The 19,422-nt window shown below is 40.7% G+C and overlaps 1 protein-coding gene across 4 annotated transcripts in view; it reads right to left on the reverse strand.

Moving 5' to 3' along the window:
- Nucleotides 1-19,422, reverse strand: part of LOC133954866 (transcription factor SOX-6-like) — a 101,021-nt gene that overhangs the window by 32,058 nt on the left and 49,541 nt on the right. For 3 of the 4 annotated variants that reach the window (XM_062389402.1, XM_062389400.1, XM_062389401.1), the window contains 3 exons: nt 14,268-14,357; nt 5,907-6,079; nt 3,093-3,161 (listed from right to left, as the gene is read on the reverse strand). In XM_062389402.1, the coding sequence (XP_062245386.1) occupies nt 3,093-3,161; nt 5,907-6,079; nt 14,268-14,357 (332 nt within the window). The remainder of the gene's footprint in view (nt 1-3,092; nt 3,162-5,906; nt 6,080-14,267; nt 14,358-19,422) is intronic. The other variant, XM_062389403.1, reaches the window with a different exon arrangement.

Genomic DNA, 19,422 nt, shown 5'->3' on the forward strand with positions numbered 1-19,422 from the left:
GGCCCGGGCGGTGCGGTTAGGGCCTGCGCCTTTGTGGGCCCGAAGGAAATGGGCCACATATGAGAGCCATTATAGGAGCTGACTTAACAAAGACACATGCCTGTCAGCCACCAGGCTGGGCTGGGCTGCTCAGCCTACAGCGCACAAAGGACCCACCACCAGTGTGTGTGTGTGTTTGCATGTGTGTTTGTGCATGTGTGCAAATGTGTTTTTTAAGTGTACATGCATGTGTGTGTGTCCGGGAATGTCCACGAGCTGTCCATTTCTTTATGCATTCATTTAAACTGTCTCTACTTTGTCAATGTCAAATGCCTATGATATTACTTATTTGTGAGCATGCTTGCATGTATGCACATTTGATGTATAGGAGCATCTTATCTTTCTTCTTATTTCTTTCTGGTGCATGAGTTTCTGCGTGGGTGTGTGTTTGTGTGGCTGTGGCTGTGTGTGTGTCTTTGTGTGTAACGATATCTATCAGAATGGGGCCTTCGGAAGCGTTTCTTTAACCCGTGGACATCCCCCGCTGGCTCTCCACACCATTTAAAAACCACATGACAGGAAACCTGGGTCACTTTGAACTCTGTTCCCCCCCGACAACACTGCACTCGCTGACAAACACACTGACACCATCCGTGGACAGAAGAGAATGTGGCGAGAGGTAGAAACAGAGAAATGTGCTAAAAACAGCGTCCCACTGGGTTTTTATTGTCTCCATTCATAAATCAGAAACAGATAATACTCACATATTAACGCTGAGCTATAAAAGTTTCAAAATTATACTGCACACACTGGGAGTTGCAGCAAGACCTTTTTCTTGTTTTCATATTTTTCCATCTGGACAACATTTTGTGTTTCAAATGAAGATGTGAACAACAACTGGCACTTCTAAAAAGTGGTTTTACCACACTGAAGCCCATTCTTTTCAGCTGAAACAGTAGCATTTGGTCAGCTCCTCAGAGTAATGGCCTAAGAGGAGCTCAGGTCTGGATTTGATAAGTGGAAACAGACTGGTGCAGCGCTGCCTGTGTGTTTAAGGCCAACACACATCCGACACAGCGTAAACAGCCTGTACCCCAGTGACTAAGCCCTGGAGCTTAGCCATAATAATTCCAAACCTCTGTACAGTAGATAGACCATATGCTTCTTACTAAGCTGATGCGTTTGTATGCCAAGAAGTGCTATTGTTGTAAAAACAACTTAAATAACGTGAAGTTTGCTCACATGCAGCTGTGATGTTTGTTTATAATACATAGCAACATTACAATTAAAGCAAATTCCTTCTTTTCATCACTTTTGTTAATTCATTTCTGTATCAAAACTGAATGCCAGATTTAAGCAGTTCTGGCAGCTTTAGATTAAATCCAACATGAACATAAGTATGAAACATGAGATGCCTAGCAATTCCAGCTTTCACCTGCATTTATATCACATGGTTCTGAAGCTCTACATGATAACAAGCTCTCCGTGGAGCTATTTTCTGCATATCCCTTCATCCTCAAAACCAAATACGACACGGTATCCATGCTTCACAGCGTGGAAGAGGATCCGTGTATAGGAGCTGTTTTTTATGGTCTCTCTCTCCCCTGGGGCTCAGAGGCCTAATGAAGTCCAATCCAAGCTTTATTAAGATCCAAGGGTAGGGCCTCATAAAAAAAAAAAAGAGTTAGAGAAGGGGAGGGGGGGGGGAAGCCCTCGTTAACTGCATCGCAACTCCGGAGCAAAGGGGGATCCAAAGCTTCGGATCAATGGAGATAAACAGAGTCCTGGATGAGACCGAACCAGGCACAGCTGCAAGTGGATTCAGATTGTGACACAAATTGATTTAATTCAGTGGCAATCCAACCACTTAAAAAAATAAACAAATGAAATACAAGCTGGCCAACGTCCCACGTGGCCATCAGGTACACGGCACAAATGTGCTAGCCTTTGACTCACAGCTGGTGGTAATTTCTAAGTGAGTATTAATGTATACACAGAGCAACGGATCACACATCTCACTGCATGAGGTGGCTCGGTGAATAATATGTAGGGATTAAAAAAGGGAAGAATGTGGAGAATTTAAGGAATAGCAGGTGAATAAAAATACAGGCAATATTTCTTCTGTCTGAATGGGTCTGTCTATTAGGAAATAGATTGTTCCCGTCCTCCCCTTTCTTGTCAAACAGATATAATTGTTTATCGTAAATAAAACACTAGATAAGGCTGAGCTCAGAGGGGAAGGTGCATGTAAAGGAAAAATAAAGCATTTGATTGACACAGATGCAGAGAGAGGGATGCATGGAAGAGAAACGAGAGGAAACACATGGTCATAAATAGAAAACTGGTAACAACAAAAAAAAAGAAAGAAGGAGGAAGCCCAGAGGAGGCTGTAATATTGATCGCAGGATGATCAATGCAAAAGTAAACGATTCCGTAAATGATTTAGTGTGTGTGTGTGTGTGTGTGTGTGTGTGTGTGTGTGTGTATGTGTGTGTGTGATTCTTAATGTTTTTGTATAAATGCAAGGTTGTTGTGGTGTAACTGTCCCACCTTACAATAAGAGGCAGAAAATAGATAAACAGGTTACTACCACTTATGTCATTTTCCAATCACACAAGAGACGCAAATTACTCAGCTCAAAAAATGTGAAGAATGTATGTGTGTGTGTAATTGTACTTATATCTTTGTGAGGACCACTTAGCATGGGCCTTACAGGGTGAGGACATTTTTGGAAAGTGAGGACATTTGACCTGTCCTCAGTTTTTCAATGGGCTATTTGAGGGTTAAGTCTTGCTTTTAAGGTTAGGTTTAGAATTAGAGTTAGGGTTAGGCATTTAGTTTTGATGGTTAAGGTTAGGGTGGGGGGCTAGGGAATGCACTATGCCAATCAGTGTCCTCACTAAGATTTGAGTACAAGAATGTGTATGTGTTAGTCATTGGGGACAACTTGCCAAATTGATGAGACAAGCTGTGTCCCCAGTGGGAAAACTCAGGTTTTTAAGTCAGGGGTTAAGACAAGGGTCCCCGGGAATTTAACACAAATCTATGCAGCGTCACACCAAACTGTGTGTGTGTGTTTGTAGTTAGGCAGCAAGGTGTGGATGCCTACTAACCTGGATCTGTTGTTGGAGAATGTTGATCTTCTGCTGCTGCTGCAGGAGCTGCTGCTGTTGTCTGGCAATCTGCACACACACACACAGTGAGAGAAAAATATGATAACAGAAAAAATCTGAATGAATATTGGATATGGTGCTTCCACACATACCAGACCATTGAGACCTTTATTGAGCAAAACTATGAGTTTCATTCACCGGGGACTGAGAAGGCAACATTATGATCAAATTAACAAAATATATATTTTGGAGGCTATATATTTTGCAGACCATTTAATGTAGTATTGTTTGGATGAACCTTCAAACTAAAACCATCCCTGAACACATAAGCATTTCCGTTCCAATCCCTGTCCACACTAACATGCCTGAAAATGTATATAGACCGCTCTCGCTTTATGATTGTGCACGTGACGGAAAAGATTATTTGCAGAATAAAACGCCTTGAAGTTTTTCAAACTAAAACAGCTTTTCCAAACTTTTCTGTTGGACTCCGGAGTCGTGTGGAAGCCAGTCTTATCCGAGTTGATCAAAACACAGACTTTAGCCTAAGACTCTCAGCGCACTTTGTTTAGGAAAAGATTGTCGTATGATTTAATGAAGAAAAGGTGACTTCAGACCCGACCTGTATGTTTACAAAGAAAAACAACAATATTTTCCTAATCCTGCTTCACTTGCCTAATCCTAACTGCAGATTGACCACTGGATATGAACCCTGTCCTCTGGTGTAACAGTCGCATGCCTTGGTCAGCTCCACCACCCGCTTCAATACATTTTTGGTGCCTCTGCAATTAATGTACTGCCTCGTTCATCCAAAAACATATTGCCTCTGATCATAATCTAGCTGGCGACTATATTTACTCCGAAACATATTGTAGTTGTTATTGCAGTTCAGTTGTGTAGAGCCTAGGAGACAGTGCTGGTGTGACGGAGGGTGCAGCTAATTAATGCAATAAGCGCTGCGAAAAAGTTCCTGAACAGATCCCTTAACTGACAATGAATCTGTGAGACTGACATGTTTACGTCCGACCACCAACATCCAGCTCGCCTCTGGGATACACCGACACTCATCAACACTCATCAAAAAGGGAGGAGGGGGCTCAAAGCTCTTTCTTCTTTTGTTGTTTTGATGGGAGATTGTCTTGTGAAAAACATGTGAAGTCAAATGTTAAAGGGTTGAGCTGCATCCAGCGACGGGTAGCGGGGGGCCGGTCACTCATGTGACGTTAAAGTTCCTAAAAGGGTCAGAGCGACATTTATTTGATCCTGCCCACTGCAAGTCAGAAAAGTAAAGCAGCTGCCTCTCTCTCTCTCTCTCTTTTTTTCTTGAGGAGTCGTTTAGTATATTTATTCTGAAATGTAATTACAGGCTGCTGAATGGGAGGCGGCGCCCCATTTGCACACATGTCATATTTCATTAAAGGCAGATTTCTTAGGGTTTGTCTGTAGGGCATTATCCTATCAAGTCTCAACAGCAAAATGACTGGCTGATATTGGAATCTGTCTTTCTTTTCAGCCTCTCCGTCTTCCCAGGTCCTTTGTGAAGCCGTGAAAGGTGGAATGTGTTGTGATGGGAGGTGTGAACTTGTCCAAACAGAGCCTGTCGTATGCCGACGTACAGTAACGTGTCGGCAAAAAACGAACACAAAGAGCAGCTCACCTAAATATCTCCCTCTCTCTCGTTCTCTGTCACATGATTTTTTTTTTCCCTATCTCTGTCTGACACCTGAAGACGTGAATCGGCGGCAGTAACTTTTGAAGTCACGCACGCACAAACAACACCCGCATCAACATAGTTTAAGGAAAATGTTGTGATTACTTTTACAGCACTTTCGACCATCATCACTGTCAGTTAAGTTGGCATTTTGTAAACAGAAATTAAGCAAAAACTCTCGATCAAAAGTCGAACAGATAAATGTCAGGCATCATACAGGTTCCACACAGAGTTTATCTCTATTATCTAAACCAGTGGTTCCTAACCTGGAGACCATGTGCCATGTGACACTGGATGAGTACCAGTGTACCAAGAGGGAAACCAACACTATCTTTTTTGCTAAGAAGTGTTTACTTAAAAAAAATGTTATATAATTATCTAAAGACAATGGTTTATTTTAACTGGTTCCAAGCAGCACAGGTTAAGGAAAACGGACCGTGTCATTGTATTGGGAGGTAAAGCCAGTCGTTAGAAATGTTGAGTACTAGTTAATGGTGACATAGCAGGTTGTTCTGCAACACCCAATGGCTGGCAACCCATTTAGAATGGATGCAACATAAGCATTTATATATCTTTGAGACCGGGTGTGATGTTTGCATGTCTCTCCCTTTGGAGTCAGATGAGATGTATGCGTCTCATCCACGATGTCCTTGCTTTCAAGACATTACAGACAATGGCTGATGAGCTACGCGAGGTGAGCAATATTGAAGTGGATTATAGCTTTTATAATTTTCATTGACAAAATCAATGATGAAAAAAATTAATAAAGAAAAAAAAAAGATGAGGTTTCTGCCGATCGGCTGACCAAGGCTATGTCAGTATTAGAGAAGTTTGAGGAGGATGACGAAGAAGAAGAAGGGGGGTTTTAGGTGGCGGCTTTCAAATAACACTTAGGTATTAGAGAGCATTTATACTAAAAGCCTTAGATATTAATGGGTTGAAAAAGACAGAGGCGACAATGGGATTATTCACCTTTATCATGATTTGATGTGGGTTTTTTTTTCCTTCTTTCTCATTACTTTTGATAATACATTTACCAACGCCACCCAATGACACTCACAAACACACACAGCCTCTTACACATCCTCCAGCCCTCCCTGTACCTGCTCCTGCTGCTGCCGGGCCAGCTCCATCTGTTGCCTTTGCTTCTCCAGCTGCGAGGCGGCCATCTTTTTCTGCTCATCATGGGCAGCAAGGAGCTGCTCCCTCAGGTTGATCAGCTGACCAATCATGGTGGAAAGTTGGTGCTCCTTCTCCTCAAGAGACTCTGGCGTACCTGGACAGGAGATTATAGGGAAGTAGAAGGATTAAGTGTTGTTGTTCATGCCATGATAAGTCAGCTTGTTATCCTTTTAAATGGCACATTGGCTGTTGACAACCACAATTCAAATTCAAAAACTTCGCCCACCCCTCCATCGACATTGTGGTGAGTAGATAATAGGTGAATTTTCCTTTTTCAGTGAACTATCACTTTAACACTGTATAAAATACTCAGTACAGGAAGAGAATAATCACAAAATCACACTTTCTCTGTTAAAGTGATTGTTAGCAGAACAACTATTGATTCACTTTGCACTGAAAACCTTTTTCAATTACAAAACAACATTAAGAAGAAGACATTTGGTTGAGGTCCAAGATGATGGTTCGAGACTTCAACAGGTTTTCTCCTTCAGCTTCCATAACCTTTTCACTCAAACCAAATTCCCACACATGTTTGGCCAGCACAAAATAACAAGACCTCATTCCCATAATTCCCATAAATAATCTGGTTTGTGGTTACATCTCAGTACTTATTATCCTCTGCCTTGTCTCTACATGCCATCAGTGTTTATCACTTAGTGTCTGCTCGCAAGAACAATAAAAATCGGTTTGGCTTAACCTTTGAAAATAAGTAGGTGTCTCAGGCTTTTGTCGGTTTTACGACGTAGACATTCTTGGGAGGGTTTAGGTAGACGGGCTCACGTTAGACGCTGTCCTATGACTGGATTACATCACAGGTAAACGGGGAGAGCGTGGCCTAGGGGATAGAGCGGGTGCTCTGCAACAAGAAGGTTGCCGGTTCGAATCCCACTCTGTCCCATCTGCATGCCTAAGTGTCCTTGGCAAGATACTGAACCCCTAAATGGCCCCTCAAAAATGTTGAGTGTTCTTAAAATGTAAGTCGCTTTGGATAAAAGCGTCAGCTAAATGACATGTAATGTAATGTAATGTAAACTATCATGACAGGCAGAGATGGCAACACCAACAATTTCCTTTCATTTCAATGCTCGCTAAATTATAAACTCTTATTTTATGTTCACTACAGTTCACTCTTCCTCAAAATATACAACCAGTTTTTTCCCAGATATATGGGCTTTCTTTCTTCAAGAGTTATTGATTTAAGGTTCATGCTTTGACTAGCACTCGAATAGCTCCCGCTTGTTCTCAGATTTGCTCTGCGTGTGCTCAAACTTTGAACTTGCACTCAGATATTTTGTTGCTTGGACCGATTTCCTGAGCTTCAACTTCACCTCTCCTTGTAATAACACGCCTCTGTGCAAATGTGAAACGTCTGCAAAATAGAATGCTAGGTTTAATGTTGACGAGTAAAATTGTGCTGTTGTCATTGCAGCAAGCACAAACAGGGGCTATTTGAATGTGAGAGCAGAGATTTGACTGAAAGCTTTAAAATATCTGAATTAGGGCTCCAACACCTAATCAAATTAATTGATTTTTAATCGATTATAAAATAACTAATTTAGCCATTGTTTAGTCAGGTCTGTTTATCAATACACAGCAAACACTTTGGAAACCTCTCCCGAGGTGGGGGCAGTAAACCAGCCAATCCCGTGCCCTGTTTCGCTCACGTGATGAAGCATCTCCTCTCAGGAGTAAACGTTTGAAAAATGGCGGAAAAGAACAAGGCTTATGAAAGCGGAGAAAAGTTGTTAAAAGTGCAAGAACAAGTCTTCAAGAAGATCGTTAGCGGCAAACTATGTAAAGCTTATTTCACAGTGAAGAGCAGCACAACATCACAGTGGTTTGAACCTCAGGAGAAAACAGGTTTCCTCATCTTCTTCTCTTGGTTCACTGGTTGCTCGTTAACAACTTAAGGTTCATACCCCAGTGATGTTGTGCTGCTGTTTCATGTGAAATCAGTTTAACACAGGTTTTCTTTCAGGGTTCTAACGTAAAATGTTGACTCGAATGTCGCTTCCTCCGACTCACCAAGGTGAGATAGAGAGAGAGAGAGAGAGAGAGAGAGAGAGAGAGAGAGAGAGAGAGAGAGAGAGAGAGAGAGAGCAGCGGTGGTCAAGAGACCAAATGGCTGAATGAAGCGAGGGAGCGCGAAACACAAAGCAGTGAAACAAAGAAATGTAATTTTGTATTTGTTTCAAAAGCACAAAAACAACCTGCTGTAAGATTTGTATGTAAAAACATGAATTCAGCTCAGAGCTGTGTTGAGCGTGATTATCCACAATTAACTAAAGATATCAGTGACGTCATACTTTCACACATTACTCTTTCAACATATGTAATTACATAGAAAGATTCAACCTAATTCCTGCGTGTTATTTCAATGTAAAAATCGACAATTCAGTAGAATTATATTATACTATAGTATACAATAATCTTTCATTCCAGTTTCAGATATACACAATGTCATTAATAAAACACTATACTTACTAGTTTAAACTTAATTTCAGGTATCTTGAATTTTGATGAATTTGAGACATCTTGAATTTGGATTCAGAAATAAATTGTAGATATTTGAAACTGGAAATGTAGTCATAATTAAATTGACCCTAACCCTATGTACAACAGCATTGTTCAAGAAGAAATGTTGGAAAGGTTAAAATAAGCTTTTTGTCTCTTTGGTGTTTGTGCTCTCTTTACGTCTTTGGCGTGATTTAGATTAACTAATGTTAAGGCAACACAACACTGGCTGACCCTGACACTACTTCTGTTGTTGCTGTTTCTGTTGCTGTAGCTGTTTGTGTGTGTGTGTGTGTGTGTGTGTGTGTGTGTGTGTGTGTGTGATTCTTCTTGTTTACTGAGTTTAACCACTCGTGGTTTGCAGAGTGTGTGAAAGAGTTTTCTGCTTAAGTGAATGGGGACAAACACAAACACGCAAGTTTGTTGTGTTCTTCGGAGGCTTTGTATGTGTGAGTGTGTGCATGTGTGGGACATGAACTTGCACACTCAAGTTTGTCTTCTTTAAAAGTTCTTGCTCTTGTGCATGTGTGTGTGTGTGTGTGTGTGTGTGTGTGTGTGTGTGTGTGTGTGTGTGTGTGTGTGTATTAGTGTGTAAGGTCTTGCCCTGGGGCCATGTGGGGAGATTGCAGGGTGGCCCCAACACTACCTGCATACTAACAGAGTCTCCATTGTAGTCCTGTCAGGGCCCTATTGTACCCCGGCCCCCCGCCCCCCCACACACACAGAAATTGCCCCTCAGCACCCCTGTATCAAAGGCAACATTCTCCTGTTCTTGTCTCTGTGCTTTCATTCTTCCGATCTTTTTTAGTTTTCCCCGGACAACCTCCCCATCAGTTACTTTACTTCCAAGTTCAGATTCGCTCTCCCCTCCCCTCCCCTCCCCTCCCCTCCCCTCCCCTCCCCTCCTCTCCCCTCCTCTCCTCTCCTCTCCTCCTCTCCTCTCCTCTCCTCTCCTCCTCTTAACTCTTCTCCATTCCCTCCACTCGTCACTCTCATCACCTCCACCCTACTTTCATCTCCTCTCCTACAACTTTCAACTCCCTCATCTATCATGCCTTCTTCCTCCCCTGCATCACCTTTCGCATATACCCCCTTTTTTTTTCACAAGGTAATCTCAATCGCCTCGTTACTGTTCCTCCCTTTTCATTCTTCATCACCCCTCCCCTCCCTCATCTTGTCTCATCTTATCACCACTCTTCTGCTCCCTTGTTTTTTTTCTCCCTTTTTTTTTAACCCTGCCCAATTCTTCTTCTTGCAACACTAATGGATACTTTATAATCCTTTCGTTCCACACATACACACAGAGACACATACGTACGTACAATCACACACACACTTCGAATTTCCCTACATTCCTTGAAGTGAAGTTAAGCCTATTGTGTAATCGCAACAACTGCGATTACAGCACCATGAATCATCTTTGTGGATTATGGGTTGTACATTCCAAACTCGACGCCCTGTGTTCCGTCAACACTTCTGGCACCAATAATCATCTTAGACGTTTTCCGTTTTCCATCCATCAGGATTATTCCCATCAACTGCTGAGGGCACGAGTCAGAACAAAACACCATTAACTGTTTTCTGAGTCTGTTTGGCAGGTCTGGATGGTCTGTCTCTAAAACAGGACTGGAGCTTAATTTTCAAAGCCATCCTACTTAATGAGACAGTGTTTAGTTGTTACTGTTTGCCCAGTGATTTGATTCATGGAGATATTATTAATTTATGTGATTCAAGCTATCTTGTATTATCATTATTATCACAATTAATAAAATAGTGTTGCCACAGCTGAAAATGTATTAACAAAGTATTATTAACAATGATCCATCTAAAAAGGTAATAATATTGAAAATATCGTAACATGTTTTCTGTTTTACTTGGATTTTGCCTTTATTAGCTTTTTTTCCCTTTTACTCTCGCTGAATTTGTGAAGTTTCCTTAATGTTATCGACATGTTCCTATTCACTTTGTGTCCTTTTGTATTCACATATTTGCTTGCATACTTATTTGTTCTTACTTTCTTTATAAAACGTGTCAATCATTAACATTTTTAACAGTCTATTTAGTAATTAGAAATAATGGTATGGACAAATTTACTTCAGTTATGCATTATATTCAATTCAGGGTAAATTAATGTTTATGGAGTCACACACAAACGGCAGTTTGTCTCATCAACTTTGTTTTACACATACTCACAGACACACCTTGTAACGAACACATACCACGACACACACACACACACACACACACACACACACACTCAAGCACAAAAGCCACGCATTGAAATCATCAAAAACTCATATTATCATACCTAAATCTAACATGTTGATTGCTCCAGGTGCATTGGGCCTTTGCCGAACCATCATGCACGATGAGGCTGAACGTTTGCCAACCTCTCTCCGAACCCATATAAACTATGGCATATACATGAAGATATAAAGTAGCTGGAGATAAGATACCTGATTTAAGTGACTCAAAAAAGGATTAAAACATGCTTTAAATGAAGCCGTGATATGAGTTATATAAGAGCTGGTGGAACAATTGACAGTAATTTGTATAAATGTTTCTCACAAGTTCTTTTAAAACTCACTTATTTAACTATTATTTTGGCATCTAGGTTTACTAAGAATGCAGCAGAGGACCAAGCGGCTTTAGCTCCTGTCAGCTAACAACATCGTCACCATGATAAAGTGAGCAAATGACCACAAAACTGAAGAGATGTGTTTGTGTTAGAATGTCACCTGGTTCCCACAATTGGCCAGTTAGAGCAGCAGCAGACGAATGCAGTCGCCCTGGGCAGACAGCCCGATGTGTATGAATGCAACACTGTGTGTCTATGTGTGTGTGTGTGTGTGCGTGTGTGAGTGTGTATTCTTATAAATCCTCTCTAGATAAGTAAGTCAAAAATGTATAAACTCTCTTTAGGCTATATATACTGCACATTACACAAGGTCTTTGTTTTTTTCCCTCTTGAAAATAAGTGTAAATGAAAAATTAGGTCCAGGTTGTTGTGTGAGGAGTCACAGAGCCAGAGTTGAGTTGGAGTCTTTAGGTCAACTTCATCTCAGCCATCATTTAATACAAGACTTTGATGCTTGAATTCAATCAGAGCCACAGAAACCAGTGTGTGTTTGTGTGTGATGTTCATGAATCAGTAGGTGCTATGTTTATGTATATTTATCGGCTACCACACGAGAAATTGATACACATCATATCCCAGCTTTGTGTATAGGAGAAGCATGCTGTTGAGTTGTGTCTGGGCAACTGCACTGATCCTCAGTTAAAACATATTTGAAGATGAAAGAGTTTCTGTTAAACCAATAATACAAAATAAAAGGTATCTCTCAGTTTTAATAACAGATACTAAAAGCTGCTCTACACCACAATAAAGATGATTATAGTTCAATCTGGTCAGAATATCATTATTTATATTGTTAATAACCTCTTCAGGCTGTAGCAATTTTCAGAGTCAAGGATTGTGGAAGGAAATTTACATTAGTAAGACCCAATCAGAGTGCAAACATAATGTAAGTGGAAAATTGAATGAGCTTCTGTTTTTAACCATCAATAAAAGCTTGAAAATAGAGCATTTGAACGTTTTTGGAAAAAGGACTTATTAACTTGTATTCACTATAAAAAGTATAAAGTGAAATATATTGTAGTTTGAGAGACTGAGGTCAGCAGAATGAAAAGGACTGTAAGAAGAGTGATCTAGCACTTGAACTGGATTTAGAATAGATATCCCTATTTACATAAAAATAAAGATAACTTTGAAATGAAAATAAGTATTATGAAGTGAAATGTCCACTTGAAAGATAAAGAGCGCATTGTGTAACAAAACTTTTTAACGTCTGCACTGATCAGTCTCTTAATGAGTTATCGGATATGCAAATGTCCTGGTGATGCTTTGAAAAATGTGTGTGTGTGTGTGTGTGTGTGTGTGTGTGTGTGTGCTAGAGAGAGGGCGAGAGAGAGAGAGGAATCTCTGTCCTGGAGTAAAAGTCAATGTCAGTGCTGTTCTGCTCTAGAAGCCTCTCTGTTCTCTCTTTTTTCCACTCTCCACAGAGGAAATGCTTTCCATTTCAACGGCAGACCATCACAAACGCTTTCTGTCACTCAGAGGAGCTCGACTGCAGCGCCGTTAGCGACTAATGTTACGGCACAAAAAACAGAATTCACTGTCGCTCAGGGAATGGAAAGAATTTCTCTGAGTAAATATGTCAGGTTTATTTTAAGTTAGATGTAGTTTACCACTCTATAGTTTTTCTCCCATTCAGCACCAAAATCATTGAAAATGGTGACAACACAATTCATAACTGCCGCAGCTCTCGTTATACACATAAATGTAATCATGTTTATCAAAATATGAACATTTCAGGGGATAAGAGGCAGACAAGATCAAAATGATCTTACTTTCACTTACTGGCCATGTCTATTTAATCAATAAAAAAACTGTAAAATATGAATGGTATAATAATACATTAATAAATATTGTAATAATTATAATATAGTAACAAGGAATTTATCCAAGTTTAAAAAATGTAGACAGAAATTGCAAATGAGCCATACATTACTCACCAATTATTCTCAAATTAACAACAATAAAAATGTCTATACTGTATATGGTCATCTTAAGAAGTGTTTGCTGTATTTTTAAGTCAGATATACAAAATAAACATGAAAGTTACCAGATTCTTACATTAACATGTCCATTGATGTGCCCCATCTGGAATATATGGTGATGTAGATAATGATGACGGAGGTGGTGCAGTTAAATTCATAATTTACGTAGGCTCTAGTGTTTATTATGTAAATCACTTCTCCAACTGGGTAAAACCTCAACTTAAACCTGAACGATTTTCAGACAGGATATTAATCTTTCCTTTCCTTTCTCAACAACAATTTACTCTCAATGGGTGATGGGTATTAGATTTCGTCTCGGCTTGTTCCTCCTGCTGCAGCCGCTGACTGAGACACCATGAGATCCCCCACAATGCTGCTATTTTCACTTTTGTGAATACCAGAGCAGGTCAAGAATACATTGGCCTTGCTGCGATTTATAGCTTCATAAATGCTATTTGCTGACACAGAAAATAAAAGAATAGTGGAGCATGTGCAGCCTCTCCCCTCATACACACCCTTTAATCAAAGTTACAATTACAACCTGGACTGTTTAAAAGCGGCCGTCGGGGCTCTTTCTACTGTGACAGGTAGACCAGAGAGATATGCAGAAACATTCTGAAAGTATACACAAGGAGAATAATAGCATATTTAACTGTTTCTCCCCTTAAATTTAGCTTTGCCATTTATCTCTGACATAACACAGTGTCCCTTTTAACTGCACACCCCATTAGCTTGTTTCATAATGGTGGTGTTGCATGATCGGGTCAACCAGAAGAAACAAGAAGAAAATCCTAAGATGATGAGGATCCGCCATTATTATAATATGATTATTCTAGGTTTATTATTATTGAATATATAACGCTTATCCAAATCTCACAAATTCAATACTACACTTCTTCATGTCACTACCCATGCCAAGTGTACAGATGAAGAGATCCATGGTTATACAGACAGTCAGATGTCTGTCTGTTGAACTGAGTTGTTCTTTATCAAACCATTGTTTACTCAGGGAAAGGGACGGAGCATTTAGCTCGTTTACAGCGATGCCCTTAGATTGCATTCATACCCGCAGAGATAATGAAAATATCGCATACAACTATTTAAAAGGGGACTAGCAAGAATGAGTTGTATTTCTCTTCAACTCCTACCTTTGACCTCCTCCAGCAGTTCACTGGCATTCAGGCGGTCAACGCGCTCCTTCCAGTCCTTTGAGAGGAGCCTCTCCATGCACGATGGTTCTAGAGCAAGACAGAGAATAGTCCCCTTCAGTTTTGGTGTCTTTAAACACTTTTCCCTGCAGACAAGCAGCCTGTGATGAAAGTCACGAAAGACCCCGAACAAACTAGACGCTCAGATACCAGGAAAGACCGGAATAAAAACAAGTCACAGAGCAAAAGTACAAGAGAGAAAAGAACCAATCTCTACGAATTGTTGGTATTTTTTGTTCTTTTTTAATAGATCAAGGAATTGTTTCCTCCTCCTGATTCCCTTTTTTTTTTTTTTAAGGAAAAACTGCAGCAGCTGACCAAATGAGAATGTCTGCATTGTTTTGATATGGGGTCCTATTTGTAGCTTGTCTTCTTTCTCACAATGTGCCTCATAGCCTCAGGGTAACAGACATCAGAGACATGTGGTCTCATAAGATTCATAAGGTCTCATTTGTTCCCTTAGAGTTCTGTTGTGAACTTCACTTCAACAATGGGAACTTTCAATTCTTCACCAGGCTGAGAACCAAACAGTGAGACAGATATCTGCAGGCATGAGTGTGTCAGAATGCTTGTGTGTATTACACTGAATGAAGTCTAGTATATGCATTTTATATGACGAAGAGGATTAACAGCATCCAACAACGTCGACGATTGTTACCATTAGACTTTGTTGTTATGAAAAGAGCATCACAAGTATTATTGTTTTAACTGTTTTCATTTACATGTTAACACATATCTTTCTTTGGCAGGAAAGAGGGGCCTCTTGTTGCTGAATATAATGACGATTAAGGTCTTTCAAGTTTCATCTTCCGGTGTCAAGATAAAAGTATGTACCTGGCAGATCGCAAATCAGTGAAACGTTCGGAAACAACATTTGTTTTCTGCCAATACATCTGATGTTGCGGTTCGATATTTGTTTATAGTGTCAACTTTTTGTGGTTGTATTTCAGCAGTTGTTTCGGTTCAGAGAAAGACTGTGGTTAACTTCCGTTTATCTCAAACCTCAATCTTTCCTAAATCTCAACCCAAGAGCTTTTGTTGCCTAAACATAACCACAGATTGGATTGTGGACACTCTGGTGTAGTGTGACAGTCGTGCACTTTGAACACCCGCTACCTAGCCCAGTCACCTCCAGTCTACCCCACTGAGCCCAACGTTGCCCCTGATGGCTGTGCCGGCAGTATGTGAGTGATGTGTGGTAGAAAGTGATGGACTATATAGTGACACTATTAGAGTGTGTGTAAATGGCAAACATTACTTTCAGCCATCCATTACCTGACTGTATGTGTCTGCATGTGAAACTGCTTGCTTTAACTGTATATACTGAACATGTTCATCAACTCCTTTTCATACCAGCAGATGAGACACAGATGGTGCCACGATCACCACGCCACAACCTCTGAAGACTTTAAAAAAGAAAAAATCACAAACACACACACACATACACACACACACACACACACACACAAAAAGGAGAAATTCATGGTGACTGCGTGGAAAACATGCCCCTGAGGGCCTGCCTGATTTAGAAAGTTAAGTGAAACAATAGTTCATTTGTGGTGCCTTTATCCTGACAAAAGGCGCTATAGGCTTTCATAGGGGCACATGGCCTATTGTGAATGGCTTAATGTTTCGTTTGTGCGTATGGGCCCATTGTGTGGTCATGAGATGCCGTCAGAGCACAACTTCCTCATTGAGTCCATTAAAGCCTTGCATGTTTACAGTCGGATTATGATTGTTGTAAATAAGCTAATGCAGCTGTCCAGATCACATGGGATCAATGGAAAGGAAGGGGGACGTATAGGGGGAAATGGCAGAGAGGGGGCAGCGACAACACATACAAACAATAAAAAAAAATTACCAAAAATGCTGAAAAGCCTGGTAATTTCCAATATATGGGAAAAGCAGTGGGTATTTCCAGACAGATGGTCCGAGTTGCAGTAAAATAAGGTAATTAATACAATTCCCCTACCCTCTGGACAATGGAATCCACCGGATTCTTCATAGATTTTCTGGACAAGCGGCTCGTGTTTGTGCAGGATATGTGTTTGCGTACATTTGGTTCAATGGTGATATTTACAGCCGGTTAAGGGGGAAAGCTGTAGGATGGGCCCGTGCAGGATGAGAGGCTTTTTTCTCATCAGAAGACCTCAAGTATGCTTATTCACAGAGCCTTGAATAAAACTAAATTAGGGTGCACAATTTATGGGAGCACTTAGACAGGGAAACACAACCTGTAACTTCAGGATACATCTGCATCGGCCAACCGTGTGTGTACGCTGATGCACAATTTATACCCCCCATACCAATAAACAGATCAGACGAGGAGACAGTGGGGGGATGGGAGGGGTAAGATGTAAATGGGAAGGGGGTAAAAGGAAGATGCGAAGAAGAGAGGGATGAGAGAGGATGAGCAGGAGATGTTTTACCCTAGATGGCTCTCTATTTGTCCCTGCGGCCGAGTCAGGGATCAAGTGCTGTTTAGATTGGAGGTTGGATAAAAATTCCTCCCTGTCCGTGCACCAGCTCCTTTATCAAGTGGAGAAATGTAGAAGACGGATGAGTTGAAAAAAGAGCGGGGAGAGGAGGGGAGGAGGCAGCTGAGGAGTGAAGGAGGGGTGGATGAAAGAAAGGAAGTGGAAAGAAAACGATGTGGTAGGTGAGCTGAGGAGTGATGTGGTCAAGATGCTCGTTTCATCCCTTGTTTTCATCCAGTTTTCTAAGCGCTGGTAGAACATTTGAAATCCCCTGAAACACTAATAAACCAATGGATACTGATAATATATCGATTTATGTCTAATGCTCTAAACTACTGGTGGGAAAAACTCTACAATTCCCTGATTTATTTGCCACCGCGAATATTGGAGATGAAGGTTTTTCCCTAACCCTTTATCTCTGTTTGTCATGGTAGTGATGGTTTGAACTCTAGCAGGGGAAGACAGAGAGGAGATACAGACGGAAGATGAAGGAGATAACAAGTGGTGAAAGGCGCAGAGTCTGAGTAAATCAGCACAGTGGTAGAAAGTGAGAGTGTTTGGTGTAAACACAGTTTTATCACCTGTCCTTATGCCAAGCTGCCAAGAGACAGTGTTTTGGGTGTTTTACATGAGCCAAAGGCAACTTAGTGTGTATTTATGTGTGTGTGTGTGTGTGTGTGTGTGTGTGTGTGTGTGTGTGTGTGTGTGTGTGTGTGTGTGTGTGTGTGTGTATGGTAGACAAGCATCGACACTCCAAAAGAGGCACTGCCAAGAACAACAGTGTGCCACAGGCTTTCACTCAGATTGAGTCTCGTGTTTCTTTCACTTTCACTGTTTCCATGTGTAAAAAAGATTCTAATGAAATTTAAGTAAAACGAGCAAAGTCGACCAAAGCTTCAGAAGAGTAAGTGTGTATGTAGTAAACTGTAATTTGATTACCGTAAGCATTTCTAGCCATAACGTAGGCTCTACTGGTAACAGGGTTAATGTTATGGCACAAGGGTTAGGGTTAGGGTTTCCCAATCTTTACATTATTTTGGGTATAAACTAGTCACTTACTAACAATACTAACAATAAGTATAACAATATAGGATTTTTTCAAGAAAACTGTGTGCTTGAACACATACATTCAATGATGTGTGTCTTGGCATAGTAGTAACAGCAAACAAGGACAATGAATGAATCAGAAATTACGCATGGATGTTGGACGTATAACCGGCCCCTCTGTTAAACTATGGCCCCTTTAAAGCACCTGAGTTTGAAACAAATCTTAGATCTGTTTGGGCTTTCCACTACTTCTTCGGTTTGGCTGATGACTCTAAATACCGGCCACAAGCATCAGTGTCATTAATCCCAAATTTGATTCAAAATCAATTCCGGATCTGAAAGTGAGGAAATTCAAATTGCAGGATGTTTTATCGATTTACTATGTGAGCATAATCTTTATCTACCACATGTTTGTGAGGCAAACATTTGTTTCTTAACAGAACAAAGTACCAGGAATAGGAGTTAAGGCAGTTAGACGTAAAGACCCAAAGACTTAAGTATCCCTTTGACTTATCATCTTTATTTACAATGGCTTTTGCATTACAACACACTTTCCATGCTATTGGTTTATGGTGGATAACACTTGGTGTGTGATGGTATAATTCAGGTTTTCATTTGTTGGCGCAGCTGAAGAGTTTCTGAAAATGTCATCACGTACATCTAATGACAGGAAAATCTCCAGTGGTGATTGGCTTATACATTTTTCTGTGTTTGAATTTATTCATTGAAATTCAACAAAGAACAAAAACAATTCCTGTGAGAGGTAGTTGTCTGACATTCGGTAGTTTAACACTCAAGACCCCAGTGTACGTCTGTTTTATCTGTTTTATATTTCATGATGTTTCAATTATTTCCATATAATTCACTTGACATTTGAATGGAAACATGGTGTCTCTTTCACTCTCTCTCTCTCCCAGACACACACAGTGTGCTATGCCAGAGCTCAGGAACTCTCCGGTCCGCAGCCGAACGCCAAGGTAAAGAGAAAAAACAAAATGAATCTGAAAAATTATTTAATGTTAAAAATAACAAAGGCCAATGTTCTAGTGGCTGCCTGATGTTTGCGTAACACACGCGCGCCTGAAAAAGAACATTTCGTCTTTGCTACTGAAGGTGTGTAAATGGAAGCTGACAGCAACACTTTGCACTTCCAAATTTATGTCAGCAGTGTGACTTCAGCTGCAAACCCCACAGCAACAGACAGAGAGGAAAGAAAGAAGGAGGAACAGGATAGAGAGTGGAAGAAAGATAAATAATACGATTCAGAGAATAAAGTGAGAGCAAAGGAGTGAAGGAGAGGAACAGAGCGAGAGAGCAGCTGTCCCAACAGCTGGCCGGCAGGATTGATGTCTCAGTGAAATAAAACTCAACATATGTCCAAACATGAGAAGACAGGCCAGCCAGGAGGAGAAAACACACACATACACACAACACACACAAACACACACGCTGATGTGAGAGCCCTGTTGCACTCTAAAGAATATACATGCACACCTCACAAACTGATTAAAGAACGGCACTCCAATGCTGACGCGTTTAATGTCACAGAGGGGGTTTTTATAACACACACC

The sequence above is a fragment of the Platichthys flesus genome, chromosome 6 (genome assembly GCF_949316205.1).
Source record: "Platichthys flesus chromosome 6, fPlaFle2.1, whole genome shotgun sequence".
Taxonomy (NCBI): Eukaryota; Metazoa; Chordata; class Actinopteri; order Pleuronectiformes; family Pleuronectidae; genus Platichthys; species Platichthys flesus.